Source organism: the organism of the source record quoted next, unplaced genomic scaffold (genome assembly GCF_019419815.1).
Source record: "Pyrus x bretschneideri cultivar Hongxiangsu unplaced genomic scaffold, Pyrus_bretschneideri_v1 Contig6, whole genome shotgun sequence".
NCBI lineage: Eukaryota > Viridiplantae > Streptophyta > Magnoliopsida > Rosales > Rosaceae > Pyrus > Pyrus x bretschneideri.
The window spans coordinates 1,281,026-1,292,750 of NW_025999798.1; the positions used below are offsets into that span (position 1 = coordinate 1,281,026).

At 35.4% G+C, this 11,725-nt stretch overlaps 2 protein-coding genes across 5 annotated transcripts; one reads left to right on the top strand and one right to left on the bottom strand.

The window, feature by feature from the left end:
• The first annotated feature begins 299 nt into the window (after positions 1-299).
• LOC125471245 (squamosa promoter-binding-like protein 6) lies at positions 300-5,064 on the top strand. Of its 3 annotated transcripts, none has more exons than XM_048571459.1 (5): positions 300-443; positions 1,249-1,924; positions 2,688-2,824; positions 3,805-4,569; positions 4,815-5,064. In XM_048571459.1, exons 2-4 carry the CDS (start codon positions 1,302-1,304, stop codon positions 4,563-4,565), a joined length of 1,521 nt encoding a protein of 506 aa, XP_048427416.1. In that variant the 5' UTR covers positions 300-443; positions 1,249-1,301; the 3' UTR covers positions 4,566-4,569; positions 4,815-5,064. The 3 variants fall into 3 exon arrangements, with proteins under 3 accessions (XP_048427416.1, XP_048427417.1, XP_048427418.1); XM_048571460.1 differs by having other exon boundaries at positions 1,271-1,924; XM_048571461.1 differs by having other exon boundaries at positions 302-443; positions 1,287-1,924.
• A 2,825-nt stretch (positions 5,065-7,889) lies between these two features.
• Positions 7,890-10,199, bottom strand: LOC103947362 (protein CRABS CLAW). Of its 2 annotated transcripts, none has more exons than XM_048572234.1 (7): positions 10,004-10,199; positions 9,593-9,730; positions 9,124-9,226; positions 8,914-8,962; positions 8,581-8,656; positions 8,379-8,444; positions 7,890-8,231 (listed from the first exon to the last, which is right to left on the bottom strand). In XM_048572234.1, the coding sequence occupies exons 1-7, from the start codon at positions 10,097-10,099 to the stop codon at positions 8,226-8,228; spliced, it is 534 nt and encodes a 177-aa protein (XP_048428191.1). In that variant the 5' UTR covers positions 10,100-10,199; the 3' UTR covers positions 7,890-8,225. The 2 variants fall into 2 exon arrangements, with proteins under 2 accessions (XP_048428191.1, XP_048428190.1); XM_048572233.1 differs by having other exon boundaries at positions 9,124-9,229; positions 10,004-10,198.
• Between the last annotated feature and the right edge of the window lie 1,526 nt (positions 10,200-11,725).

The following is an 11,725-nucleotide window of genomic DNA, read 5'->3' on the forward strand; positions in this document are numbered from 1 at the left end:
TTCAACAAATTATTATTAATTTGGACTATTGATTGGTTGATTGTTTACAGATTTCACAAAATAACATTCAAAAAGTACAATTGGATACAAACACAAGTCAAAATTCAAACACACAGAATGTAGTGGACGCACAATTAAACGAATCGATTCCCTTAGTTAAGTTTAACCCCATTTGTATGGAGGGAAAGGAACAACGGAGCTAATCCTCCGCTTTGTCCCTGTAATTAAATGCAAAAAGGTGTACTAAAACGGAATTTCATAATTTCTCAAAAGCTACAAAAGACCCCGAGGCATATGGTCGTGGAAAATCTTGTTGACTCGCAGTCACAGTGTATCTGCTTCGACCTCACCAAAACCTGAGAATTGCTCTCTCTCCTCTCTCTCCTCTCTCTCTCTCTCTCTCCTTCCACGCTCGCTCCGGCCTTCATTGTTGGTTTCATCTGGTATGCAAAAACCATCTTTTTCAGCTGTCTTTTTCCATTTTATATTCTGTTTGGTTCCCGAGAAAATGTTGGAAAAAGGGCAGAAATTTTGTTGGGAATCTTTGAACAGCCATTTTGTTTACCATATATAGTTTTGTAGCATCGAAAACCCACATACGTGAAATGGGTTTTAAGTTGTTTCTTGAAATGGATGTTCTGTATTATTTTCTCTGCTTCCTAAAAAAAATAGAAAAAAAAATATGATCTTTTCACTGCTTCTTTTCCTCCAAGTTTTTTCACAGAAAAATTTGAGCTTGGAACACATTTCATTTTCTTTCTGTGATTTCAAATGTGAAAGTCGGTGGAATATGTGATTCTGTAATCTGGGTATATTTTGGTTTGAGTTTTGAGGCTCTGTTTGGTTGCTGAGAAAATCGATGGAGGGAAACTCTGGAGCTAAGCTATACATTTTCCTGTGCTCACTGTTTTTGAAGCATTAAACTTTCTTTTTGTATCACATTAAAATAAAAAACTTTCCCTTTTTCTACTTTGTTCATCCGATTGCTCTGCAGCCAAAAGAGCATGATTTTTCTTTTCTAGTTTTGGGACTGCTTAGTCAGTGAAGCAATGGTTTCATCTTTTTGCTTGATGGGTTTGATTAATTCCATGCAGAATTTTGTTTGTGGGTTTTTGGGGATTTCTAGATATGTTTGATTAATTGATGCTATTGCTTTGATTGTTATTGATATTATTTGCTTGCATTTCCCATTCCCTGTGATTTATTTGGAAATATAAATTTACCCTTTGCTTCTGTGAATTTTGGTAGGAATCAATTAACATTACTGCAGATACTGCTTGAATTAGATTCTGCTTCTACTTATGGAGTCTTGGAGTTTTGGTTCAGAAGGGAAAGGGTTTTTGTTTACGGAAGAAATGGATATGCCAACTGATGCATTTTCAAGGAGTACTAGGAAATCATTGCTAGAATTGGATAACAAAACTTGCTTTAATTTTGGTAAGGAATCAGTTGATAGCATGGGGTTCATGGATTTGGGATTCCCTGATATTAACCAAGGAGTGGAAATCTTGAATGGTGTGATGGGTAATGGTTCTAGTTATAATTCTGTAGCTTCACCTTGTTGTTTGATTAGTTCAAGTTCATCTTTTGGTGATGGGGAATCTGGGTCGAAGTTTTCGAGCCCTATGACTGAATCTAATAGCATGGATTCATCAATGATTGCTTTGAAGCTAGGGGGGTTTGCTGATAGCAGAGGTGGGCAGAACAGTCAGCATTCGATTTCTAGAGAGAGGTCGAAAAGAGCTGGCAATGGCATGAGGAGTTCATACTATCATGCTCCAACCTGCCAAGTCCATGGTTGTAACATGGATCTTACCTTTTCAAAGGATTACCACAAGAGGCATAGGGTTTGTGATCCTCACTCCAAGACTGCCATAGTGATTGTTAATGGAATCGAACAGCGGTTTTGCCAGCAGTGCAGCAGGTTTGGTTCTGTTTTTGTTTTTGTTTTTTTTTGAAATTTGCTTTTGCATTCACTTTTACTTTGCTTGTTCTTATGTGTTTATAGTAACTTATCTTGGCATATATCATAGGAAGATTAGTATTAGTTCGTTTCATAATTTTGTACCCGAATAAACCAACGAGTCCCAATTGTTTATTTTCGAGGTTATGTAATGAATTTATTTGTTGACTATGCTTTATGAGGATTAAAAAATGACAAGAAGTATATATGAAATGTGAAAAAGAGTAGAGGAAAATTATGTTGCAGATTCACCATTCCACCACAGTATTGCTCTTAGGATTTGGCACATAGTAGGATCTCATGTGCATGGTGAGGGATCGATTCCCAGACACGCCATCTGACAGTTGAAAATCGAAGAGATACAAATTTCCTCTTCTTTTCGATTCAACTTCAGCTTCAACCTCGATCTTGAGATTCCATGCTTTTTCTTTTTCTTTTTCTAATGCCTTAGTCATTCATACTCAAATACATCCTAAGACATTGATTGGACAGTAATATGATCTTCTCCCAGTCCAAATAGGAATCTCTCTAACCTCTAGTTATCTAAGATTCCGAGTGATATGAACTAAATGAGGTTTTGGGCTGTAGAAAGTTGCAAGTTTATCTACTTCTTCAACTTTGACATGGTTTTTATATACATGTGAGTCATGTGGCATTGAATACCAAAGTGCTTAATTGTTACAAGAGGTTTGAAATATGAACAATGTCATTTTTCTGTGATTAGGTTTCATCTTCTTGCTGAATTTGATGCTGTGAAGCGCAGTTGTCGTAGACGCCTAGCTGGCCACAACCTTCGCCGAAGGAAGCCTCAACTAGATACCCTCGATTGTAAACCGCATAAGTTGATTCGGTCATGCGAAGGTATAACACCCCCATATATTCAATCTGCTTGTGAAACGCCTCACACTAACCCACCTGAATTTACATTTTCTTTTAAAATATACTCTGTTCTACTATAAATCGGCCACAATGCTTCCGAAGCTAGAACTTTGACAAATTTTTTACCGATACAATTTTCGGTAAGAAGGAAAAAGAACTGGAAAATGATCCGTATTACTTTTGTTAGAAGGGGACTAAAGAGCTTTAGAATTTTCCTAAGATTGCAAGATTCTAGAACCATGTTTAATGCATATATTTTGATAAAAATTGTGATGGAACAACCTTCATGTCTGAGCATGTCTGTGGCTAGAATTTAGAGATAAGAGAAGATAACTTTTGTGCTATTCTTTTCTCCCACTATGTTTCCATCTTTCGACCAGGCCATGTCTTTACCTATAATATGCTATTTTAAAAAACCAACTTTTGAGCTATCAAGGCTAAAAGGGTGTGGCCACATCAGCCATCCACAGAGGTTCTCTCAGTTCTTTCTGTCCCCAGATTTTTGTGAAGTTTATTTTGGAAGAGAAGCAATACAAACCCACTTAGAATCCACTAAGCACGCACTAATTGGCATTAAGGATTAAGGCGTGTGCAAACAGTATCGTTCCTAAAACATTCGGTAAGAACAAACAAAAGGCACTTGTTATTCAGGTGAATATATGTTTTCTGTCTTAAGAATCCACATTCATGCCACATTCATGGTAAAGGAATCATTTATAAAATTATCTATTGTAAAGGGAATTGTTATTGGCACTCCAAAAATCTCATTCTACACTGCAAATTTTCTATATTAGGAAAGAAAAATACACTTGTGAGGAGTGTAGAATGAGATTTTTGGAGTGCCAATAACACTTCCCATCGTAAAACACTCAAAGTAATATGTGATCTGTAGATCTAATTCCATGATAGGATTACTTCATGAACTATGTTTTTTACATTTAGCTTTTATGTCGTATTTGCAGGAAACGGGTATATGGGAACTTCCTTTTCAAAGGGAACACCCTTTGTTTTTTCGGATATACTTCCAGATGGCTGCATTCAGTATCCAGAATATGAAGAAGCTAACCTATATGGACGTGTCAAATCTGAAGACAGGTCAACCTACGGCCAGTCTGTAACACCTATACCAAACAGGCAGTTTATTCCAAAATCATTCTGCCATCTGCCTGGCCTTGGAGAACAGCATGCTCTGGGAAGTCCCTCGTCAGGAAATGAATACTCTGTCTTTGATACAGCATCAACCGCTGAGAAAGCATTTGAGACTGCATACTCGAGCTGTGCTCACTCTCTTCTGTCAGCTCAATCGCATAACTTATCAAGCAATTCAGCTGGAGTTCAAGTGCCTAGCCCCCTGACAAATCAAAGTGCCCATCGCAGTTTTGGTCAACTTAATGAAAAGACTTCGAGGGTAAACTCCATGGAAAATTGTGGACGAAACAGGTCCTACCCGTTTAGTATGAAATCTATGGGAGCCGACCATATGGAATCAATCAAAATTTCTGATTCTAGGTATGCTGCTGACTTCCAACTTCACACAGACAGGGCTTTGCATGTGTCAGATTGCTTAAGTGACAAGTATTGTGTTTCTCCTGAACGAACTTTTGATTTGCGGCAATTGTCATCACACCTTCAAAGAGTAGAGCATGAGAGAGACTTTTTTCAAGTAAAGCAGGAAAATGGAGAATTCTACTGTTTCCCGACGGGCGTGCAAGCAACAATGTGATTATGTGAGTGTTTCCACTAATTAAAATCTGTCCTTGTTTCTTTTATCACACCCTGTGAAAGTGGGAGTGCATTCCCAGCTTGAAAAGGTCATCGGAAAGCGAGTAGCAGCTTAATGGAGATAACTGTTGCATATATTAGGGATGAAATAAAAACCATGAAATTGCTGGCTATATCTCCGCGTTTATATAACTTTATGCACAGGATATTCGAGCGGATTTGATTAAAAACGGTGTTCGCGATTGTGCAGGTTGCTGGAGGCTGGAGGCAGTTTGGATCTTCAGCAGAATTCCAACATTTCCATACAGAGGCTGGTAGAAACTTTAGATACCATTGGCAGTAACACTCTATTCCGAAACGAAAATATAGCTATCTAGTTTTTATGTGGTAAAAGCTCTGTAAGCCGGATTTTTTGTAAATTGCTGTAGACACCTTTGTGTTACGTTAGTTATCTGCAAACTTTATGGTAATCAAATGATTTAAGATATTAAATTACACTATCATTGGTATTGGTTCAATTTTCTGGGATGGTGTTCAAAGTACACGTGCTCTTGCTCTTGGGCCATATGGATAAGCATGATTGATGTTTTGGAAGATATCATGCCTGTCCAACGACAATTCTCAGCTGCAACCGGGATATAATCGCACATTAGTATCCCCTTGATCACTTAATATGAAATGGAGAAATTTTTTATTGTGACGGGAACATGGGGATACGGCAGGTGTTTTTATGCAAGTGGTGGGAAATTTTATTTTTTAAGTTATTAATCATTTAACACACATATCACATCATTTGTATAGAGACACGTGGTGTACCACCCTGTGTTCTGGTCACACTGAAAAAATCTCTCTGTGAAATGGGGGTATAATCTAGTTACACAAAAAGAATTACCCTTATCAAGGTAAGATTTTTTTTTTTTTTTTTTTTGGGTGTGACAAAAGGTGAGGTTCTTTCATGCAACTAAGATGCAGTCTCAGTTGCGTCACCGTCTAATAAATATTGTCACGTGTTTAAAAAGTGCACTATCCATCTAGTAGACATTGCTACACGATGACTTGGTGACTTAAGTGAATCTTAATCTCAAGTTGATTAACTTCTTTATTGTTGGTGTTGAAATTATGAATCACACATTAGGAAAACAAAAGACTTTGCATGTGCTTAAGATATTGCTAATTAGCTTTATGATGCAACTAGGGATGTCAATAGTTCGGTTTGAGGACGCAAACGCTATATCCATCCCCATAACCAAAAAAATTAACCATATTCATAACTGCAAATTAAGTATCCATAACCATACCTACTGGATAACGGATTTCTCATCGGATAACAATTAATCCATCTCGTCAATACAAAAAATCTAATAGTTTAGTTGACGCATTATAATTTAGTAAATATTAATTTCGTTATTAAATATTTGATATATAATTAAATGATTCAATGAACGGACCTTGTGGAGTATAAAAATTAAAGTTAAACATTGATGATGTTGGCTAACTTTGATATTTTTCTTAAGTACCATTGAATTCTCATTGATTTTGACTCAAAAATTTTGAACTTTCTCACAAAATGCAACTCACACAATGCAACTTTTCTATTCTATGGATTCAATAAATAATGAATATACATACATTTATTATATTATATATTATTCAGGTGGAATTCAGGGACAGATACAGATTGGGAACTTCTATAACCATATCCAAAACCATAGCCAAATAATAAATTCACGGTTTTTCCCCATATTCAAAATATATCTAAATTTTCATACCAAATCCAATCAATTCGGCCGGTTATTCATGGTTATCGGGTTTAACAGTTAGATTTGCTATCCCTAGGTGCAATCTCAATTTTCTTCATAGTATCAGAGTAAGTTATCTCACGCTTAAAGTTCAACGACCACACATGCTCTACGTCACTCGTTTTGTGTTATTCATGTACTAAACTTGAAAATTCACTATATGTACACTACTGATATTCAATTAGTTTTATTGTTTAAAAGTTGATTAGTCAATACAGTTCTGCTGCAGCAGCATGCATGAATGTTTTGGTGAATTGAATGATCATTTTGATGTCCACTATAGTTCTACTTTTTTACATTATCCCAAAACCCTAGAATTTGTGATCACAGAAGTGAAAGGGAAATTTAAAAAAAGAACTCCACTATTGATGTTTTCCAGTGAACCTTGATCACTTCCAATTAAAGCCAAAAAGGTGGGAATGGCCGACGCTCATATCCGCCTTTCAAAGTTGAAGACTTGAAACCCACCAACAATTAGTGCTCACTATTGCCTAATCACTACTTTTAATTAATTATATTTATGCATCAATCATGAGATTTGGAATGCAATCATCCTTGAAAGTTACAAAATACTGCTGCCATCAGACGCCACTATGAGCCTGCTTATTTTATGCAGCAATTTATGTGTATATATAATCCATATGTACAACTTGGAGATAAAAGTATGAAGGGCTTTGTCTTTGCATTGGACATGATTAAATCATTAATCTTTAGATTGAGGAGGAAGATTCGTGTGCATGTTTGTCTGCACCTGTCAAATCAAGCACCTAATCCAAATGTCATATCAATGTTGTAGCAAGCATTTGACATCAGGAATGACGTGGTTTAAAGCGTCAAATCATTTCCTCATAATCCATCAAATTAGGAAATTTGTGCTATTAAAAATTGAGTTAATGGATGAAGTTATTATAACTTTTAAAGTGGGTCTTGTTTGTAGCCGTTCGATCAAATTTCAATGACACAGATTTCCTGATTTGATGAATTAAGAAGAAGGGATCCGGAGAGGATCCCTTTCCGTTTAAAGCCACTTCGATGAACTCTTTTTAATTAATCGAACCTTGCAGTGTAAACATTGTTTTATATTTTGAGGGATGTTTAAAGGTCAAATATCTAATCTCTAGTTGATATAAGTTATTTTGAATCCAAAAGAAAGCCGAAGTACAAGAATCCCTGCCTGCTCAGGAGATTGAGTTGAAGCTATCGAAAAGCCCACTATAACCAATCTGTAAATGGTGATCAGGCCTTTTTGCCAACGATCAATTTAAAAAGAAAAGTACTTGTACTCATTAAGGAAGTGCTTTTACTCTCACAAAAGCACTTTTAATTACACTTGTTTCTCAATACTTTCGAATAAGAAGGTTATGAGCTGAAATCTTATGAACGATAATTGTTGTATAACAGAATAATTATAAGAAAATAATTCATCGGTCTTGCACATAACATATCTTTTCTAGGATTTGGTATTAGCTAGGGTTTCATGAAAATATTACAAGAGATTTGAAAAAGCTATATATAAAATGAGAAACTAATGGTGAAACTCAAAACGTTAAATTAATAAAAGCATCAAATAATACAAAATTAGAACACTGATCAGTCATTCTAATTCAATACAAATTACCAAACACCAATCAAAGTACTCTTAGCACGGAAATTAAGTTCATGAACAAAAGAAACGAAAAGTAAGGAGGGTCAAAGTTCTAAACACGAACTAAACGAGAGTACTTAATTAATTGCACGCACGCTGAACTGCTAATGAGGGATGAAGTAGGTAGGAAGCAGCTGCGGATATGGTTATTTAAGATCTCCATGATACCCATGTAGTCGTGGCGTTTTAGGGTTTTGGCAGCACGTAGCTAGCATGTTCATTCCTGCAAAATCCGAGCCCTTGAAAGCATCAATCAGAGAGGCAAATTAAACCCAACTTTCTTCATGCCACAAAAAATAGAAAGTGAAAAAAAAATCTAAGATGAACAATATTCAAAATATAAACAGAAAAGCAAGGTATTGTCACTTACGTTGTTGTTGCTGCAGCTCCCAGAACCTGATCCTGCAGACGACTGACTGGGAATGCACCTAGCCCACTATAATACAAGATTATATATTGATACAGCAAAGTTAGGATATTTTTTAAATTATAAACACGACTTTTGGCAAAAATCTATATATATTTGTACTTGAAAGTTTGAAACCCTAGACAGCAGAAAAAGGGAACCTTACATTTTTTGCGGCAGCACTAAAAGCCTCACGATGTGGAACCTCTGGGTTGGCTGCTTTGATTCGCTTGATCTCATCTCTATCAAAAACACAAAGAGCGATGCATTAATTTGGTTATTTGTGATATCGATCTGCATAATTTTCTTAGAGTTTTCGATTATGGTGACATGTATGATGCTTAATGATTAATTTCACGCTTTACATGCATCTTTGATTCACGAATAAAGCCTCCCTCGAGGTTACTTCAAAATGTCAATGTGAAAGAACAAAAAATGTAAATTAACAGCACAATATAATATTTAATTAATCAAGATGGCTTAGCATGGATCTCCTTACTTCATGAACCGATTGTAAGCAGATGGAAGTCTGTGTTTCTTCTCAGGTGCTGTAAAACCAAAAACATATCGACATGTAATTTATAAGCAGATTGACCATAAATCCATAGAAGAGTAACAACTCGTTTAATTATATTTAAATCTAGCTATCATTAAATTAAGGGATTGACTAATTAAGCCTCGTGAAATGTGGTTGTAAACTTGTACGTACGTTTGACAACAAAGGGTGCTTTGGGGGATGGTGGGTTGCTTGATACAGGTGACAACGATGATGAGGAGGATTGGCCCTTCCTGAAGTCATTGCAACAGCCCGCCTGCTTCTCATTCAGATATTGATCACTTTCCTTAGTTAGCAACACACACAAATAGAGATATGGTTTCTTAATTAATTTCTTCTGGTTTCTTATGCATAGATATATATATATATATATATCACTAGGGTTTATACTATACCGTAGGAAAACCCTAGAGAGATATATCACTAGCCAGGAACATATCATACATATGTATAAGAAAACTTTTACCCCAACGCAGGTTTGGCGTTCACATATTGTGGCATAAATGTATACATATATATAGTACTGATTATGTATATGTCAACGGATGTGACTACCATCTATGGTTTTATGTGTATATATGATCGAGAGAAACTAGCTAGCAGAGTAATTAGTAATATTTACCTGAAGAGTCAAGGAGGTGGGGTGATCAGGAAGGCATTGACCTTCGAGTGGGGATCTGGTGCTGAGAAAGGAAAGGTTACTGCAATGGCCACATTTCACAGTTATTGTGTCCATCAACCTTTTGCATGGAAGCCCAACCTAGAGAAACATCCAATTAATTAGTTAAAAACAAGTTTATTTTTCTTTCCAAAACTATATATATATATATTTACAAACAATAAACAGCAGCTGGCAGATTAGAGAAGAGAGAAAAGTAAATAATGTTAGGGCATGATTCTGTAAGTGATACTTATTGATAGAGAGAGAATGTGGGTTTTATTTTAATTGGAGTTCGTCAACATATATATAAAGGTGCACAACCTATATATATCATGCATATACATATACACACACACACAGAGGTTTGATTACCGCAAGGACAGTGTTGCAGAAGTTGCACCGAACATAGCAAAGGTTCTCAGATGGCTGATTAATGAAGTCCATGGTAACTTTCTCTTCCATGCTCATGTTGGAAAGAAAAAGAAAAGGCTACAGTTCGAAGATGAAGAAGAAGAAGAAGTAGATGAGGTTGTAAGATGAAAGTTTGGGGTTTGTGATGATATGAAGGGCTGAGTAGGAGGCACTTATAGATTAGGACAAGTGGCTAGGTGGATAGCGTCAAAAGGAAATCTAAAGTTACTAGTCATCAACATCGTACTTCTGCTAGCTGCACTTAATTGCAATGCAGAACTCAGTTAGACGTAAGTACGAACCACAAACTTTGCTAAAAAGACATTGACTCAACATCTCGCCATTTTCTCGAGAAAAGATCCCATTTATGCTCCAATTTTCTTTTACCTTCTTCCCAAGTAAATTTGGTTGGAAAAAAACTAACTAGCAATTTGGTTTCTTTTTAAGCTAGAGTATTTTTGGTAGGATAATGCTTTTGTCCTTTCACGGACTTATTTGTTCTTCCACTTATGATTATTCAATTTGGAGACATTTTAGCCACTAAACAAATTGACCATTCATCATGAGAATGCTAATTGTTACTAAAATCATTGATTGGTTTAACACGTATGAATGATTAAGCAACCTCGAAATTGAATGACTTTTTACAAATATGATATTTAGAAATGATAACGATAATGAACGATTCCGATTATGATGTTCAGACAGTAAAAGTTTGTTAATTATAAGTGGGGGACACATAATTAAGTTCCATGGGCACGCGGTCGGTCACAAGCATTATCCTAGTACGTATTTATGTATTATGTATTATGTTAGAGTATTATGGTTTTCTAGTGAGGTAAGGACTATGATTCTTTCCCTATTTTTATATTTCTTGTTTGTTTTTAGAATTAGGTCTTTATAAACACAGCCCTTGTAACTCAAAATATATAATTAAGTATGTCAAGATACAGACAAATTGAGTTATGGAGCGACAAATATGTAGTGTTCTTCTTTCTTATTTAGTGAATAATTAATAATTTGAGTTTCTAATCGATTTTTCCTTCTTTGTCTTGTTGTTTGATTCTTTTAACAAAATAGTGGTGATGTTCAAAACTTCAAATCTATGGCAGAGATTTTGGTATCCCGTTTATTGTCTTCATACTTTCAGTTTAAGTTCAATTACTCGTTGTAGACTTGAGAGATTAGTCAAGCTACTTAGGACAATTTGCTACTCTATATACACTTAATTAAATTCAAATCTATTATCTTGTGGTTAATTTACATAAACTTAATGAAGATTACCAGTGAAAAATCAGTATATTTGTCAAATTTTACTTTTTTATTTCCTCAAGCCGTCAACTAATCATCTATTGACTGATGCCTTAGCCAAAGAAAAAAACTTGAATGGATGCATACATATAGACTGACGAATTAACATAATAAAGATTCTTGATATTGATATGAATATATAATTTGATTATACATCATCATAACAAAGAAAAAAACATTAGTGCAGGGTGTTGATATTGATTGTATTATATATAATATATATGTATATATATTATTTACCCTGCATGGTGCAGGATCCCACAGTAGACGACATTTCCCATCAAAAATATTGTTACCCACCAAGACCACCAGAGAAACAATTTGCAATAGAACATTTAGCCACTTTTTGTGATATACCCTATTGCCTATTAA

Excerpts from the sequence above, each read along its gene's own strand:
- LOC103947362 (XM_048572233.1), bottom strand. The coding sequence starts at position 10,099 with ATGAGCATGGAAGAGAAAGTTACCATGGACTTCATTAATCAGCCATCT. Across the intron at positions 9,230-9,592 it reads CCACCTCCTTGACTCTTCAG|CAGGCGGGCTGTTGCAATGA; the intron begins GTAAATATTACT and ends CTGAATGAGAAG. Across the intron at positions 8,657-8,913 it reads GCTTACAATCGGTTCATGAA|AGATGAGATCAAGCGAATCA; the intron begins GTAAGGAGATCC and ends TGTTTTTGATAG.
- LOC125471245 (XM_048571459.1), top strand. The coding sequence starts at position 1,302 with ATGGAGTCTTGGAGTTTTGGTTCAGAAGGGAAAGGGTTTTTGTTTACG. Across the intron at positions 1,925-2,687 it reads TTTTGCCAGCAGTGCAGCAG|GTTTCATCTTCTTGCTGAAT; the intron begins GTTTGGTTCTGT and ends TTCTGTGATTAG. Across the intron at positions 2,825-3,804 it reads GTTGATTCGGTCATGCGAAG|GAAACGGGTATATGGGAACT; the intron begins GTATAACACCCC and ends TCGTATTTGCAG.